The sequence below is a fragment of the Bombus pyrosoma genome, linkage group LG2 (assembly GCF_014825855.1).
Source record: "Bombus pyrosoma isolate SC7728 linkage group LG2, ASM1482585v1, whole genome shotgun sequence".
Classification (NCBI taxonomy): Eukaryota; Metazoa; Arthropoda; class Insecta; order Hymenoptera; family Apidae; genus Bombus; species Bombus pyrosoma.
Window position 1 is genome coordinate 3,606,550 of NC_057771.1, and position 17,762 is coordinate 3,624,311.

Sequence of the window (17,762 nt, forward strand, 5' to 3'; positions counted from 1 at the left end):
ACTTCACATTAAGAAGAAAAGAACAAGTAAAAACACATGAAAGAATAAAAATCTGTAAAAAGGTAGAAAAGAATGAATGGCAAAGAAGACAAAGTATAATACGTATGTAGTTTGCACGTATATACATTAATGTCAAGTACGATCAAGTGCATATGTACATGGTTCGGAATCGGATAAGACTAATTCATCGGTAGAACAAAGCAGATTAGGTAATTACATGAAAAGCATTTCGAACGTTACACCGTTAATGCGATAATATGAGACTGAAAAATAACGTTGCCTCTTCCCCGATCGGTTTATTTCACCTTTGCGATCAAACGAACAAACACATCCCATGGTGGATCCGCACACATCTAGGGTATGGCGAAGCCCGTGCAACAGATAACGGCGTTACAAACAAATCTAAGAGAACGAGCCGACCGTTGTCCGATCTTTTCAGTTACGATTCTATGCGGATCACTGCACTCAGATCCCCGCAACGAGTTTCTGAATATATGGGTGGTCGATACACGCAGACCAATCGGTTGGCTCACTACCTGGACACGGCGTTTGCGGCTAGGTATAGGTACCTACCCCATAGGTAGTAGAAAAAAAACGACAAGGGAAGCAGGAAAAAAGGTAGTCGTCGTCGCTGTGTGGCAGTTGGTATCTGCTCGTGGCGTCGGGCAGTCTGTCTACTCTAGCATTGTTGCGGCTTGTCATCGCGAGGGGGTGCGAGCCAAAAGAGACAAGGGCTGACCGGCTGAATGGTAGAGAGAGAAAGAGAGGGGGAGAGAGTAAGAGAAAGGTAGAGAGAAACGAGACGAGAGTGGCTTGGTAGGTGGGTTAGAGGCTCGCAAAGGTACCTCAAAAAGGTCGAGAAAGGCGGGAGTATACACGAGAAGGGAACTTGACGACCAAGTAAATATGCGACAAGTTAGCATTCGTATATAAATCTAGTGGCGTTCACGGTGACAAGTCACGCAGCGGAGACTTCTAGTTTAGATCGCGCTATCCGCCCCATTTACCCCCCTCATTGAGTGTATGTACGCGCATGTTTCAAAGAGTCCACCGAGAGAGTCCAGCTACTCGATTCACGGAACCTCAGATTTTTATGCTGTTCCCGTGTCTAAGCACAGGATCGAGTAACTGCAAAAGGATCCTTGTGCCGCTTACCGGGGTAAAAGCAACGAATTGGAGGTTTTTGACCGAGCGACCTTTTCCTCGGCCGTTTCCACAGAAGCCAGGTTGCCGAGAAGGGAGAAGCGGGCCGCTCGTAAATCTAGCGTTACAATTAAGAATTAAAGGAACTGTTGGTCGAGGTCTCGAATACGGAGAAACACTTGGAAATAGGATAGCCAAATGTCAGGGCAGGATCGCGTGCAGACACGTGGTATTCGCATCGTTGTCCTTGTCGTCGTCATCGTCGTCGTGGTCGTGGTCGTCGTCGTGGTCGTGGTCGTCGTCGTTGTCGTGGTCGTCGTCGTTGTCGTTGGTCGTCGTAGCGATAGGTAACAACATGTGTAAGAGCAGGAAAATAGAAAAGGAGGCAAAGAATGCAACAACGGCGACAGTGACGACGGTGATGGCAGTTTTCGCGAAATTACCGGGTTCACCAGCGTACGCTTAACGGGTGCCAGCACGGGACAAAAGGCGAAGGATGCGAGCTAGTGTTGGTTGATAGACGGACAAAGTCATAGCTAGATTGAGTTGGTGGTTGTAAATAGGTGCGTGTGGATAGGAAGCACAGGTAACGACGCAGGTGGCGCGACGGTACGAGTCGCGCTAACTTCGCTCCGTAAACATGGTAGTCGTCACGCAAGTCGAAGCCCGCCAACGATATCGCGGCTTTCGAACTCACCGACAAATACTAGCAAAACGGGTATATATTCGAAAGGCACTACACGCAATGGCCGACGACCGTTGTTGTTGACTTGTTGTTGACGGAACTTCTTAGACCCCCGTAAGGTCGGAGCACGGGACGTCGGCCTTTTTGAAACATCGGCATATATATCGTATGACAATTCGATCCAGGAGGATATGTAAAGGTTATTGTTACGATGTAGAAAGAAAGAGAGAGGGAAGGAGATCTGCCGACAAAAAAGATCGGTATTAGATCTCTCCCTGAGCCGCTTGGCATTGCATCGTTACCAGGGCAAAGAAAACAGGGAAGCGGGATAGCGGGAAGCAGGGGCGTAACTGTCGAAGGCGGAGGTGAAACTCGGCGCAAAATTGATTTCATTATCGATAAGGGAGTTACCGATCGAAAAAGCAATATACCAACGGGAAGATTACTACTATTTTGTTGTCGTCGAGAAAAGGGAAGGCGAAGGTATGGCGAGATAGCGGAAAAAGGAGAAGAGAAAGAAGAAGAAGAAGGAACAAGCGGGATGTAGGAAGCGTGTAAGGTACGTAAAGCCGGTATGTAAATCGCGGAACATACCGGAGCATACAGGGATCGGATACGGGCCAATGTCCTGTCGGTTGCGCCATTGGGATCGGACGCGATCTTCAAGGCCGACAATTGCTCGGCTTTAGTCCTCAATGGTGTTTCGCAAGAACGACCCATATAACGAACTTGACGCGACGCGTGGCGCCCACCCCCTCCTCTCTCTTTTCATCTCCGGTGAAAGGTGCTCTCGCGAATCTCGAGGACGCTCGACCGTTTTATCCGTGAATTCCCTTTCTCCTGAATCGCGTGGTGCAGTAGTGAGAGCAAACCTCGTGGAATCGACCCGCCTTGTGCGCGCTCTTACCGGCACGATACGGAACGGAAATTGGCGCGCGGTTCTCGCGGATACCGCAAAGATCGCGCGCTCGCACACCGCGCCGCACCACGCCGAGAATGCCCCGTAGACTCGATTCCCTATGAGCCTATGGCTAGATTCGATCACGTGGCTGGCATAAGTACGGTGTGCAAGTAATTACAGCTGTACTTACATACCGCGGTGAACCGAGAAAACTGGTTTCCAGCGTACTGCCCACTCGCACTCGATTACCGAAGCACCGCGCAAGTTATATTTTACGAATATCTATGCGATACTAGCGCGCTTCAACGACACCTGGCTGCTCGCTCGCTATACGTAGAAAAGAAGGGTAAAGAGACATAAACAAATGGACGAACGAAGAGCAACGAAGAGCGAACGTACAAAGGGAAACAAAAGAGAACGAGACAGATTTCTATCAGCACTTGGAACAACTATGCGCTTAAAACTTTACTGACAAACTTTCCTCGGGCAGGTTTTATTTCCCTACACCTAGTAAGCTCTCCTCTACGGAATAAAAACGTGTATTACGCGTTGAGTACGTTGAGTACGCGACCGTCGTGTATAACTTTTTTTTTTCGCTGTCATCGTTCTGCGAACGAGGTACGTTGGAAGATTTTCCCAACGAGGGAAGTTGGCTTACGAAACGCGATCGAAGACAAAACGAGAAGCATATAGTACGTCGGTAGGTACTCGGAACTCTCGACGACGATTCACGAATCTCTAGTTTGGTCGATGTCAAGAAATGGGAATGTCGTCGATCGTTTGTTCGTTTGTCGAGAAAGAAAAAGATTTTCCAAATAGAAACATTGGTCTTTGTGGTACGTGGAGCCTGCGGCGGTGGAGTAGGCGCATTAATAATGTAAGTGTGCAGATGGTGTGCAGTGAGTGCGCGGTGGCGCTGACTAGGATCAATGTTCCGTTCGCGATCTATATAGTACATAGTACGGTATATGTAACGACAACGACGGTTATATGAGAAACAACACACTGTTACACAGGTCATTTCCATAGAATATATTTGCAAATATTCTGATCAAACGTGGGATGGAATATGTATTTGAAAACAAGCATACGTGGCGTAAACACACGATCAATTCGGCTTGTATCTCTTTCGATTTGTTTGAACAATACCAGGTAAAATATAGTGGCAAAAAATACGCTATAAATGACGTATGACGATAACGTAGAAATACTCACTGGAAAAAAGGGGAGAAAGAAAATGAAAAAATTGAGCGTTTTTTCATCGGAACAATAGGAAGGATGCACACTTACCTACTTACTTAAATACCGCGTGAAATATTTACGCGCGGATTACGTGACTAATTTCGTACGACAGACGAGAAAATTTGATCGAAACAAAGTATAATAGTATCGTGGGCGAGTTTCAGACCATCCACGTTATCCATATTACACAGTGGCAAGCAAACATACTTTCAAAAAACGTTTCCACGTGCTGTTATAGAGAAACAAAGATCGAAGATATTGCCATCGCGATTCACTACGTGTTTATGGTTTCTCTCGACTCGCAAACGTTTCTACGAAAGGATGCGAGCGAAGGACTATGGAAATCAACTTTCCGAGAAAAATCTAGGCAAGAACGGAAATTTACACACCAGAGAAACTGTCGCAGAGCGACAAGGATAGTCTTAGACTACCGAAAATTGGAAATGGCAAAAAAGTGGATGATCCGAGACTCGTACTACACTGTAGTTTGTACGATGTATACAATATATTAGAGTATTCACGCGCGTAGAAATCAGTATGCGGATTGGGAAGCGGTTGCAGAATCGGGGTATAGGCTCGCAAGCGTGTAATAACGTATTTTATAAATTTATTCACATGATTTAAATAAATCAAGTATACAGTTAAGTTTACGACATACGCGCAGCCTGTGTCGTGGTTCACAGTATCGCAAAGCGCATGCTTTTCCATTTTTTCTGTTTCTCACTCATAATTACGAGCTTTGTTTCTCGATTTGTATTTTCGTAACTTCTTCCTCCCTTCCTTTTTATTCTTACGCGGCGAATAATATTTTACACGAGGCGAAACGTTTTGTGATATACATATTTACATATCGTACAGTGTTATCATCGGACCGGACATATAAAATTACAAAAAGTCATCGTCTATCTAGTCGAGAATTCAAAATCGAAGCTAAAACTCTCTCTTTCTACGCGCCGATAAAACCGTAACACGTCCGAATCGACGTATCGTTCCCTCTCGTATATGTATAGTTGATAGTTATAATATATATATACAATGTACACGTACGTCGACACAAACTTGCAACATTTTGCAATCTTATTTACATATTGCGTTTCCTTTTCTCCGTATAATAATAGATATGTACAAGAGCGTGGCCCTAAATCGCCATTAAAACCGATTTCACGGCGCAAAGGAGACGGCGCGTGTTTATACTTTATTGCTCGGTGTAAAGTCGTCGAGCCAAGTGGAAGAGGGAGCGGAGAAGAGAGTGTCCGTCGAACTAGATTCTCGCGAGACGCCATTCAGAAATTTGCACGATACAGTTTGTGCGCGCGCGCGCGCAATTAGTTGTACAACGAAAGAGAGAGAAGCCTGCTAGACGGGGACCAGAGATAATGGGCGGCGGTGGGGAGGTACATAGAAGAGGAGAAAAGAAGAAAAAGAAAGACGGAATAGGGGAATAGACCGAATAGGGGGAAAAAAGAAAGGGGATGGAAAAAGGGGGGATGGGGGAACAGGCAAGAGTGGAAAAGTGAACAATCACGCCTTTACCGATCAAACAAAGCAGGAGCGCGTTTCACGAGAAAAGAAAAAAGATCGTCGCGGACAAATATTTGGATAGTAGTCGCGTGGAACATAGTATATGCTTTGGGCTAATCGCGCGTTCCTCTATCGCTACTAACGTCTCCCTCGTTTTAAGCACAGCCTGTGAAAAGGCGACAGCAGCTCGACGACGATCTCTCGAGGTACATATGTAGTGGCGACGCGAATCGAATTCGATGTTCTCTCCCGTTCCCCTAGTAACCTTGGACACTCGATACGCGAATTAAAAATCGAGAAAATATATGTTTCGTGTATCAACTGTCCAAATTGGTTGGTCGGCTAGTTGGTTGGAGCCAGTTGGACGCTTAGATACTCAGACGCTCGGCGTTCATACCGTCCCCTTTGCGACAGGTAGTGAAACGGCAGTAAAATGGCAGTGAAACGGTAGTGAAACGGCAGTGAAACGGAACACAAAAAGCAAGAGAAGCTCCTCGTTCACGTTTATCCAAGGTATATCACAAGCAGAAGAGAATCGGTGCGCGCGAAGCTAGACGAGATAGGCCTGGCCGGAAGATGGTGGTGGTGGCGGAGGCGGCGGTTGTTGCTGTCTCCAGGCGGTTCTCTCCAGCGTGGAATAATCCGAGTCGATGGACGAGTATATGTGCTCGGACAGCGGTCTCCTGTGATCCTCGCTGCTGCCGCTGCTGATGGTGGTGTTGTTGGTGCCGATGAGATTGCTACCTGGCACGGTAACCGCGTCTCGATAGGCGTGATTGACGGTCAGCCTAGGCTGCGGCGACGAAGGTGGCAGCTGTTGCTGAGGCATAGAAACCGTGCCGCAAGAATAGGCGGGCGGCGCGTGTTGCAACATCAACGCGGTCGTTGGCGAGGACGACGAGTCTTTGAAGAGGGATCGTTGGCCACGTTCTTGGGCGCGTAGCGTCGACACGCTTGTCTTCTCGCTACCGACACAGTCCAACGTGTACGTGTTGATGTTACGCTTGTAAACGAGGGGCGACGATTTACTCTCGACGGATATATCGGCGGGATTCATCATCGTATTGACCGATGACGGTATCGCGTATCGGAGACGTTCCCAGAACCTCTTCTCGCCCCAGGTAAGAATCGCCGCCGCGGTTCGAAGGTACGGTCGTAGCTCGGGATCGCGTTCCACTTCCGGGCACGCGTGTCCCGCTTGAACGACGATCAACTGCGCTGCTCGACCCCGGAGTGCTTCGTGAAGCGCCGCGCGAAACTCGAAACGGGACCATTCGGTTTGCACGAAGTTACGAGTGAGAACGATGAGAACACGGCGGGACGCGTCCACCGCTTCCAAGACAATTGGGGCCGGTGCGGAAGCACGAAGTACGCATGGTAAGTCGCGATGATGCAGGCACAACCGAAATCCTGCGGTGCCGTGCTCCAGTTCCATCGCCAACGAATGCACCACGAAATCCTCGTCGTTCGGACTGTAGCAAACGTAACAATCGTAGAGGCGTTCGCGATCGGCGTCGCAGCACGCGGCGGCCATCGGTGCAGCCGCGGCCGGCATCGTCGCGGCTCCGCTCGACTTGCCCGACGGTTTGCCGGCCCGCAGAAACCGTAAACCATACTTTGAGTACGCCCACGCACCGACTGGTTCACGGAATATAAAGGCGAGCACGACGATCACCAGAAGAACCAGCACCGCCGAGAGCGTTGCGGCCACCAGAGGCAAGTAATCGGAAACCATGATACTCTCGATGACGCCCCCTTGAGAAAAGTAATCGGAACAGACCGTTTCGTTGACGTTCAAACGGCGCCGGTACGCTGGCCTCGCGTCCCCCCCGTAGTAGCACCAAACGTCGCTAGCGTCCACCACCTTATGCGCGTTGTCGGAAACCCACGAGGACAGCTCTTGCAAGAACTTGCATCGACAGGACCACGGGTTGCTACCGAGAGACAGCTCGACCAGGCGAGCGTTCAGAGTGACCTGCCATACCGGAAAAGTCACCAATCGATTTCCACTGAGTCTCAATATCTCGAGCGAACGCAACGGCAGGAAGGTCAGGTTACCGATGAATCCGATCAGATTGTTTTGCAGATAGAGTTCGCGCAGATGGGACAACCGTTCGAATTCGAACCCCTTCAGCTCGCGTATCCGATTGTCTTCCAGATGAAGAATCTGCAGATTGTTCAGCCCGTTGAACGTACGGTTCTGGATCGATTCGATGCCACTGGCGTTCACGTACAGCACTCGCATGTTCTTCCGTCCTATGAACACGTGGTTTTGCAACTCGCGCAACACGTTCCCGTCCAAGTAGACCTCGGTCGCGTCCATCGGGATCCGCCGCGGTATCTCCTCGACGGTCAGGCCGGAGCAATCGACGGCGTTCGTGTTCCATGTGCGGTCGTTGTAGCACTTGCAACCTGCCGGGCAGGTCATCTCACAGTCGCACGCGTCGAAATCACAGCAATGGCACAGGGCGAAACAATGGGCCTCGTAGCGGCAGAGAAACTGCTCGGACCTGGCCGTTGACGCGGACACAATGGCTACGCCACGTGGTCCGGATGTACGACACATTACGTTGTCCAAGTCCATGATACGTGGATACTCCCTGGTCGATGTCTGATTGTTGATCGCTGGCAGCCAATCCATCGAACAGTTGCAGTTGAACGGATTTCCACCGATGTAGAACTCCGGCAGGGCTCGATCTTCCGGTACCTTGGTCAACAGCAACGACGTCAGCTCCATCGTCTCGATCATGTTCGCGTACATGTCGACCCTGGTCAGGTTCTCCTTGTCCCTGAATGTGTTAGGTCGTACCAGGCTGATGTAGTTGTTATTTATGAACAGCAACTCTACGCTGTCCGGCACGGATAACGGGGACAACTCGGTAACACGGTTGTGGCTGGCGTCCAAGGTTTTCACCTTCGAGTCGCGAATCTTGTAATAGTTGCCCAAGCTTTCGATGAAATTCCCGTGTATATCCAACCATTTCAAGTTGCCAGGTATGAACGCGTAGTCGAACCACTCGATATGATTCTCCGACAGATTGAGCAGCAGCAAACTGGCGATATTGGTGAAAACGCCGTTAATGTCGGACAGGAAGTTTCCATCGAGTCTAATCGCTTCGAGTCGCACGTTCCGTTCGAAAGCGTATCTCTCGACGTGTTGCACCTTGTTTCTAGCTAAATTCAGAATCTGCAGATTTGGTAGATCCCAGAGCATGCCGCGCGACAGATTGCCGATGTCGTTACCGATCAGTCGCAAACCCGTCAGTTGATCCAGATTGCGGAACGAGCCGTTGTAGAAATTGCTAATCCGATTCTCGCCCAAGTCGAGGGTTTTCAGGAGAGCGAGGTCGCGTAACGCGTCCGGCACTGACGTAAGCTCGTTACCACTCAGATCCAGTTCCTTCAGGTCCGAACAGTTGCGAAACGCGAGCGGATCGATGCTGGCGATCGCGTTGCCGGACAACGTTAGCCGATTCAGAACAAACAGACCGTTGAACAGTTGCGCTCCCACGGTGTGAAGCTTGTTGTCGGACAGCTCGAGGGTATGCAGATTGTAAAGTGGGAGAAAAGCGTTGCTCTCGATCCGATCGATCGTATTGTTCCTAAGATCGAGGATCTGCAGGAAGAACAGGTCCTTGAACATACGCGCGTCGATGTGCGTCAGCATGTTGTAAGAGAGGTCGAGAACGATCAGCCGAATCAGTCCGAGAAACGTAGTCTCGTCGACGCGGTCACTGCCGAGTCGATTGCCCGCAAGATTTAGCACGAGCAGCTGCTCTAGCCGGGTGAATATACCCCTGGGCAGGTCGCGAAGCCCGTTGTACGCCAGGTGTATCTCTCGAAGCTCCCTCGTACTGGCGAACAGACCTTCGGGCAACGAGTCCAACGAATTATAGCTGGCGTTAAACGTACGCAATACGGTCAGCCCTTGGAGCGCGTCACTGGCAATTTCGACGATCGAGTTCCGCTGCAGGTGCAACTCTTGCAGCTGACGAAGGCCAAGCAACGGGCTGTTCTCTTGTAAACGCGTGATCTCGTTACGCGACAGATCTAGAATTCGAATGTCCGCGCGACACGGTGGCGAATCGTCGTCGGTCCCGTCGGCTCCCTCGACTACTTCCACTCCTTCGACCGAGTCGCCACCGCGTCGATTTAATCCGATGTCGCTCACGTCGTGCAAACGATTCTCCGTCAGATTCAACGTTTGCAAATTATCCAGCGAGCAGAGTAGTTTCGCCGGCAATGCTTGCACGTTGCTCTCCACGATCTCCAAAGTGTGTAATTCGCGCAAACCATGGAATGAGTCCGGCGCGAGTTCGAGAAAACGGCTGGCACCCCATACCGCGTTGAACGTTTGCACGGTCAGTTTTTTCAACTCGAGAAGCGGTTGAAACGCACCCTCTGGTATCCGCAGTACCTTACAGCCGTGCACGTGCAATTCGTGCAAGCTGGTCAAACGTTGCCAACTGTGAGCGTTGAAGCTACTCTCGAAGTGATGGACGTCGCTGCAACGTATCCGTAGCTTGAGAGCGCCGTCGAGCGACGCAACCAGACCGGTGATCGCGCCAGGATCCAACACTCGAAGGGTGCAGTCCGCGGACCGCGTGTCGTTCCCACCCTCTGACAACCACTTGCAGGAAGCTCCGGCCGATTCCGAGAGTATACTTGATGCCAGGCAAAGGAAAGCCGCGTTCATCAGCGTGATAAAAACATACTTCGCTGTCATCTTGCGTGACGATGGTTGCGCACGGTTTTTCGGTTAGTTCAGAGTCGAGAGACGGACGCGATCGCGATCGCGACCACCGCCACCGCCACCACCACCAGCACAACCACCACCACCACCAACACCAACACCAACACCACCTCCTCCACCTCCACCTCCACCACCTCCGCCACCAGCCCCCGAGATCGGCTCTCAATCACTTTCCAAATCTAATCAAACTATTTTCACCCTTTCTCGCCCCCTCGCTCGCGTACACACTCGCACAGCGATGATGACACACGCACGCACATACACACGCAGGCGAGTGCGAGCGCGCGCGCGCTCATGCACCTCCTATCACGTAAGTACGGACCGGCCCATTTCTCTTGTCGTTTATTCGTAGGCCGGTGGCGAGGCACCCTGCCCTACGCTCCTCGGCTCGTCCTTCGTCACTCGCTACCCTCGCTTCCAACTGTTCTTTCTTTCGAAAAGATTACACCTCTTCGTCGTTTTTATCTCGCGATCAACCTTCGTCGTCTATATCTTCCCTACCGAGAATGTTTTCACGCGGTTACATCAAGTAGTACGAGCACGCTTTAACGAAACACCGACAGAACGAAAACAGTTCGTACAAAGCCGTGTACGCGAAGCGACCGTGCACTACCGTACACTCGCTTCGCATCAACCACCAGCACTGATCCAGCAGACCGCTGACCGCGCATCATCGGCATTCCCGACCGTTCCTCTTCAATGTCTCGCTACAACGCCAGAGTGCGCCACTCTATTACAATATCCTGCAAACAACCCGCTACGAACAAGAACAGAATGTAAAACAACATAACGTCCATATGCGCTTTGGTATGTGCACCTCACCGGTTTTACTCCACTCCCTGCTGGTTGGTGCATTTTTTCTCTACCCCAATTACAACGATTATGCTAAGTTGTTAGAAAATCCCTTAGTCGATACTACTTCAAAATTTCAATCGTAAAGCTCTTCAAATATTTCAAGCAACGAATCATTTTCTTCCTTTCCTTTTTCGTTCATTTTCTTCGCTTTCCAAAGTTCGAATTTATCCCATTCTCATCTGTTAAATACCGAATCTATCCTACCTTCTATAACGTTTTCACGTACTTCGAATAACCCTGTACACGAGTAACCTATACATATAACGTGTTTTATTCAAGAAAATTCCAGTATTCTCCGTTGTATTACAATATTCTTTTTCATCAAATAATTAATTTTATATGGTTTACATAAAATCAATCAAACGCGTATAATATATCATACAACAATGTAAAGTGTAGAGGATATGTATATCGAAAAACGTTATACGAGTGACATGATATTTTAATTTACCAAATTTTAGCCGATAATGCATGAAGCAAAAATAATATCTACAATTTTTTGACTACGTCATACAAACCATTTACGGCCGCGATTCTTAATTTGTGATCCGCTGATCTCCAGGTGCTGCGAAGTCCTCACACACACATAAATTATTTTACTATCCAAATAAAAAAAAAATAATGGAAGTATGCATATTTATTTATTTATATTAAATCTTTTCTCTCCAAATTGGAAGATCGTTGATGAGTAATTAATTGGAAGTCGTTGAGTAATTAATGAATGTTTTGAATGCGTATGTTTCAGGTACGTTACAGCATTTAAATTCTGAATTAAGTCTTGGAGATTGGCGACATAAAATATTGTTTAGAGGAGATCCGTGGTAAACAAGAAATTAAGAATGATCTAGGGAATATGTTTAAAAACCAAAGTTATACACATACTACGTATAGCGTCGCTACTGTCTTCGTACAGTTGCAATTGGTGGAAGTGGAAGCTGATGCTAGCGACAGCGATCAGTTCAATTTCAGCTTTGGTAGAAGCTTACGTTCTACGATTCTGTACTTGGTTTATAGCGGGGAATTCATTCAACGACATCGGGCTTTTGGTAAAAATCATACACGTCTGTTGAGATTGTTCGCATTTTCGCCATAAAAATGAGATTAGTGTATATAACCTGCGTTTTATTAGCTACGGCAATTTGCTGCATCGCGGCTGATAATGGTAAGTACATACATATTAATATTTCACCATGTACATATTTGCTTCGTTAACTTTGTTTTTTAATTTAGTAATCAATTCGGTACTGCGCCGTTTTCTTGTAATATTTTGTTCAAGTTACGTGTACCGTTGATGGCGCGTGCCTCTGTTTATTTAATATGTACACGAAACATAATCGACTTTAACGGAAAATTCTCTGTCGAACATGGGTCATCTACGTGGCGTTTAATAAACGTTTCACCTTTAGCTATTGTTATGTTGAATACACATTGAATCTATGTTCTTAATACTTCTCGAAACGTCGCGTAAAATATTCGATTTACGCGAGAAATAGCAATATATAACGTACTGTCTCGCGTACTTACAGGCACTTTTCATTTGCACGCAGTAGCACGTTCACTTGTTTCGTATTACACAAGACACAGACCCTTGCTATATTTCTCGATGTCTCTAGAAACATAGGCGTACCTAAAATCCTTCATCTTTTTATCGTTTAATCGTGTAATCGTTTAATCGTTTAATTCTTCAATCGTTTATTCGCACTCTTTAATTAATCGTTGTACTATGTTGCTCTAGAATTTTACCATTATCGATTTTATATTTACGATTGTATATACGCTTAGCCATACGGCAGGATATTTTGCGATCTAACGAATATAATCGCTAAATTTTATTAGATACAGTAAATAATCATCTTGCACAATTTTATTCATTTCTACGAAACCTTCAGCTCTTTTACGTGATCTCGTTTTACTTTGATTAATTTTATTTTACGTTATTATCCATTTTTAAAAATGTACAAATTCATTTCCTTTTTAAACTGTAATAATTATATCTCGTTTATGTTGTTTTCATTTATAATTACATTTAATTCATTTCTTATTTAATAAGCTTTCTTTTTTTGTTATAAGCAGCTTCAAAGCAAAGATTTTATAATAATATATGTAATATTAATTCTTTATACAGCTGCTACAACCCAAGGAGATACTAAATCTGTCAATCAGCAGACAGTGGATCTAGCCAATAGTACTGCACCTATTAAAAATTCCTCAAGTTCTGCTGCTCCAGTTAAGGATTCTATTAAGGATTCTAGTACAAATGTAACTAAAAATGCTGATGTCAATAACAATATTACCAGTACCATTGCTACTACTCCTGCTACTACTACTGACACCACTATTGGTAACAAAACAAAAACTGATACTGCTCCTGACAATGATCATGGTACAGAATCCACCAATTCAACAACAACTACAACAACTTCAACAACTTCAACACCTACAACTTCGTCAATAACAACCAAACAAACACCTACGCCTGAAAAATCTACATCTACGACTATAGTTACACCTACTACTATGAACAATACAACACCTATCGTTTTATCAACACCTATAGTGCCACGACACTTTGATGGAACCAGCTTTCTTGGTAAGTAGAAAACGATACATTCTACTTGTGTGTATTTTGTTGCTTCCTCAAATAGTCATTTCGCTTAGAGATTTTAGAAATACATGCATACGTTGAAGCTTCCGATGTTATCACATGATTAAGTAAAATGTTTCCCTTTTCTAGGTGGTATCATTTTAACTACAGGTTTAATAGCATCCGTATTTGCCACCTGGAAATTGTATAGAATATACAATGAACAAAACTACCGCACGCTATGATACAGATATCGCGAAAATTCCATTTTCCAATAAGTAAATGCAGTCGTTTGAACTGGAAACTATGAATTTTACCATAATAATATTACGTATTTTTATAACGCACTTAAGTGTCGCGGGGTTTAAGTGCTCTTAGTGATGTGATGTGCAACCGCGAATTTCGTTTCTTTGTACCCAATTACAAAGACGAGTTACAAGCATTATAGTATTGTCTCTTCGTATGTTCGCACGCGCATTGTAATAGCGTTTATATTTATGAAAAAGAAAGAACGAAAAGAACGAATGTGCATAGAAGAAAAGGAAAAAGTAAGAGAATCTTGAGGACGTGAGAGGAGAAGAGAAATAGAAAAGCAAATATAGTATTACTATGCGCATGCGTAATTTGCGTACGCAAGTTGACGACCAATCAAATACACATTCCATCAAAAAGATCAATTTTGCACTATAACAAGTCCACGTAATATTTTCTGCTCAAATGAAAATTATTTCGTAAAACTCTTTCTTTTATTTTTCTTTTATTTAACTCGTTTATCAGCTGTTGCCATACGTAAAAACAATGGTTAATATAATATAAAAACGATGAAATGTACACAGATATAAAGGTTCCTATGTGTATATTCATAGTAAGAACAAAATATGTAAAAGGATTAAGTATGAGACGTTTAAAAGAGTTCGATTAAAGTTTAAGAGATTTGCACATAAATAATGATATGATATAAACGAACTCCGGTATGACATATTTCCTATGGTTATATTCAATATTACTTTTCTCACTAAGATGATATTTAATTATTAATTTCGGGTGTGAAGAATATTTTATATTATAAAGGTATAAGGGTCGTTCGTACGTATAAATTATAGATGCTCCTGTACATGCCTTCATTAAATAATATTCTTGTTGAGGAATTTTCGTACGAGTCAAAAAAGAAATGAAAGTTTTTAGTTTCGATTTTTGTACCTGTTGGGAGACATAGTGATTACAACAAATGTTGAACTTGGTTTTTGGCTCATAAAGAAATGTAATATGCTAACTAATATTTTACTTAATATAATCGTATGATACGTTTTTCATTTATATTTAGACTTTTTTCTTTCTTTCTGATACGAGTAAAATGTATAGAGATTTAGTTTTTGTTTATTTCATTCCGTTATTCCTTCTTTTCTTTTTTTAAAGTAAGTATTTTATTTTTAAAAGAAGGTAATTAAATTACCAATGTGACGATAGATGTACCGTAATCGATAATACAGGCCCCTAAAGCTCCTTCTATAGTTTCGAATATGTTTCTGATACGTTTAATATCATCGGGTAAAAAATTTAAGTGTTTACATATAGAACGATGGTTTTCTCGTAAGAGCTTTCCTATAATGTACGTTATGAATATTAAATCGAAGTTTACAGAGAGACGTAACGAGAGTTGAGTTATTTTTAAGGAAACATGTGCGGTACATAAATAAACTAATTTTGAAACATATTAATTGAATATGCGACCTGCTATTATAAGAAAAGATACCTAAATATATATATTTAAAAAAAACTACAGCCTAAATAGTGTATTGTATTTACATTCCGTGTAATATTTTAACAAGCTATGTAAAATACTTGCTTATATGAATTATACGATATTAATACTACGCAATGGCAAAACAAAATATCAAGTTAATTAATCAAGTTACACGATATACCGAAACATTTGATAAATAATCCTACCCAATTCTTTCCACTGTTCATTTCTAATTGCATTCGTCATTTCCGCTATTCTTTTATCCCCGTTAATCACATCATTGGCCGTTTTCATTGTTTCTTGCGAAAATAAAAATTCCATCATGGACACGCCGATCGGATGTATACGCCATCGAGACATTGTGTTCATCATTGTCATAATTTCTTCGCAGCGTATTCCATTACGTTCGTCGCCACGCCGTTTCGATAATTTAATTTTTTTAACATTGTTTAATTCGATAAGAATCAATTGAACTTCAATGGCATTCCAATTGCATCGATCGATAGCAAGGGATCGTGCATCGAATGCGAAAATCTCATCCTCGTTCCCGATAACAGAAGTTAAAACATCCGACATACGAACTTTACAAGAGTCTGACGCTAATTTCTACACCAAGTGGCATATCAACGTCTTCTCTATAACATTGCCCGTATAAGTATTTGTAATCGCTTCAAAAAATGTATACAACGCCACGACCAGGGCGGAGCTGCTTCCGAGACCGTGTTTGGCTGGTAAGCTGGATACGATTACGATTTGAAAGCCAGGAACGTGTGCTGTTAAAAATATTGATTCCATTCAACCAACACGTGTTTCGTACACATTTTTTGCGTCGCGTTGTTGCTATTTGTTTACTTGGCTGTCAGCCTTGGAAACGTTAAAGAAAAAATTTGATTACATAGATTTTTCTTGCTTTCAATACCAGCAGAAATTACCTAGATTATTAGCGAAAATATAACTAATATAATTAATTACGCATGGGTAATGGAAATTCGATTAACAATCTGCTGCGTTCAAAAGAATTTAATTGTCGGGGAGATTGAAAAACGAAATGGCTAATACCTCGGCTATCTTTGAAACTTCGTATCGTTCCTTTTAAGCAACGTATCCACGAAGTTTCTTCCGCTAATGTGCAAAGGTTTTCATCATCCAAGCGAAACGTGAACATTTCCCCGTCGGTATTCTCCAAGAACGTTTTAACCTGGCACCATTTGCTGCCGTGATTGCGTTTACCAACCACTAACGTGACAAGTTGAATGGCCTGTTTTATTTCAAGGGAAGATAAACCAAGCAAATGTGTGCGTATGTATGTGTGTGTCGTTACACGCATTATTGCTGCTTCCGTGCGGCACGATCGTAGGAAAGTACATACTCAGTGATCGTGCAAGCGAAAAGTCGGGACTCGCGATGAATCACCATTGCAGAAATGATTGAATTTGCACCTACCATGGATAACGATTTACTTTCCACGAGATTGGCGCTCTTGCCAGCTATGGTTAAACATCCGGGCGCAAATACCGCGCAGATAGGGATTAATCCATAAGAATTAATAAATTCCTGTTCGGCTAGAGATCTTAATTCATCCAAACTTGGAATTTTTTTTAACAAATGCTCGTTTACATAAGGTTTCACCAATTTGTAGTAATCCTTTAAAAACTATATCAGATGAAACGATATGATTGAATTTACAACGGTTTCTTGCATGAAGACACGTAAATTCTTAAACGTAAAAGTAATATGTATATTTAATTAACACGCGTATTATCATCGCGGTTTATATTTAACCGCAATTAATCGTAATTATATTAACTTTTGTTTTTAATTCTTAAATCTTATTCTTTTAAAATTTTTAGAAGTTCCGTAGCAGAAAACTATATCTTACGCAGTGATGACATTAATATTTTATTGACTTGTATTATATATTATGCTTAATATTATATTTCATAGCTTAAATTCATAGTTATACGACTATATGTAAACACAATTACGTGTATGGAATATGTGTGTAGGGAAATTTCGAAAGGTGAGACATAAAAATAAGCTTTTCTGTACTATCTAGTTTATATTTAAAATTATATCGTCGACTTTACAAACTTGAAATTTCTTTTGAAAACTAAAACGCGTTATATATATTTTGTCCTATCGAAGGATAGAATCGATCGGACCGTTTACGAGTTAACAAATTTGCGCTCAAATATATCGTGCAATATCATATGTATATCGTCCACGAACGATTCGATGGGAACTCTTACTTTATTGTTCGATAAATTGGCTGGTATGGAAGCGATACACGCCGTATGGATACTACGGGATTTATCGTTCATTCTGAGAAAAGTC

The 17,762-nt window shown here is 43.9% G+C and overlaps 2 protein-coding genes and 1 pseudogene across 2 annotated transcripts; 1 reads left to right on the forward strand and 2 right to left on the reverse strand.

Moving 5' to 3' along the window:
• Nucleotides 1-4,561: 4,561 nt before the first annotated feature.
• LOC122577357 (toll-like receptor 7) lies at nucleotides 4,562-13,043 on the reverse strand. Its single transcript, XM_043748652.1, has 2 exons — nucleotides 12,625-13,043; nucleotides 4,562-11,002 (listed from the first exon to the last, which is right to left on the reverse strand). The coding sequence occupies exon 2, from the start codon at nucleotides 10,216-10,218 to the stop codon at nucleotides 6,043-6,045; it is 4,176 nt and encodes a 1,391-aa protein (XP_043604587.1). The 5' UTR covers nucleotides 10,219-11,002; nucleotides 12,625-13,043; the 3' UTR covers nucleotides 4,562-6,042.
• LOC122577431 (cell wall protein DAN4-like) lies at nucleotides 12,049-15,576 on the forward strand. The gene is made up of 3 exons (XM_043748735.1): nucleotides 12,049-12,262; nucleotides 13,226-13,690; nucleotides 13,835-15,576. Exons 1-3 carry the CDS (start codon nucleotides 12,196-12,198, stop codon nucleotides 13,927-13,929), a joined length of 627 nt encoding a protein of 208 aa, XP_043604670.1. The 5' UTR covers nucleotides 12,049-12,195; the 3' UTR covers nucleotides 13,930-15,576.
• Nucleotides 15,055-16,783, reverse strand: LOC122577456 (annotated as a pseudogene).
• Between the last annotated feature and the right edge of the window lie 979 nt (nucleotides 16,784-17,762).

Coding starts and splice junctions, on each gene's coding strand:
- LOC122577431 (XM_043748735.1), top strand. CDS start 12,196: ATGAGATTAGTGTATATAACCTGCGTTTTATTAGCTACGGCAATTTGC. Junction 12,263..13,225: donor CTGCATCGCGGCTGATAATG/GTAAGTACATAC, acceptor TTCTTTATACAG/CTGCTACAACCCAAGGAGAT. Junction 13,691..13,834: donor TGATGGAACCAGCTTTCTTG/GTAAGTAGAAAA, acceptor TCCCTTTTCTAG/GTGGTATCATTTTAACTACA.
- LOC122577357 (XM_043748652.1), bottom strand. CDS start 10,218: ATGACAGCGAAGTATGTTTTTATCACGCTGATGAACGCGGCTTTCCTT.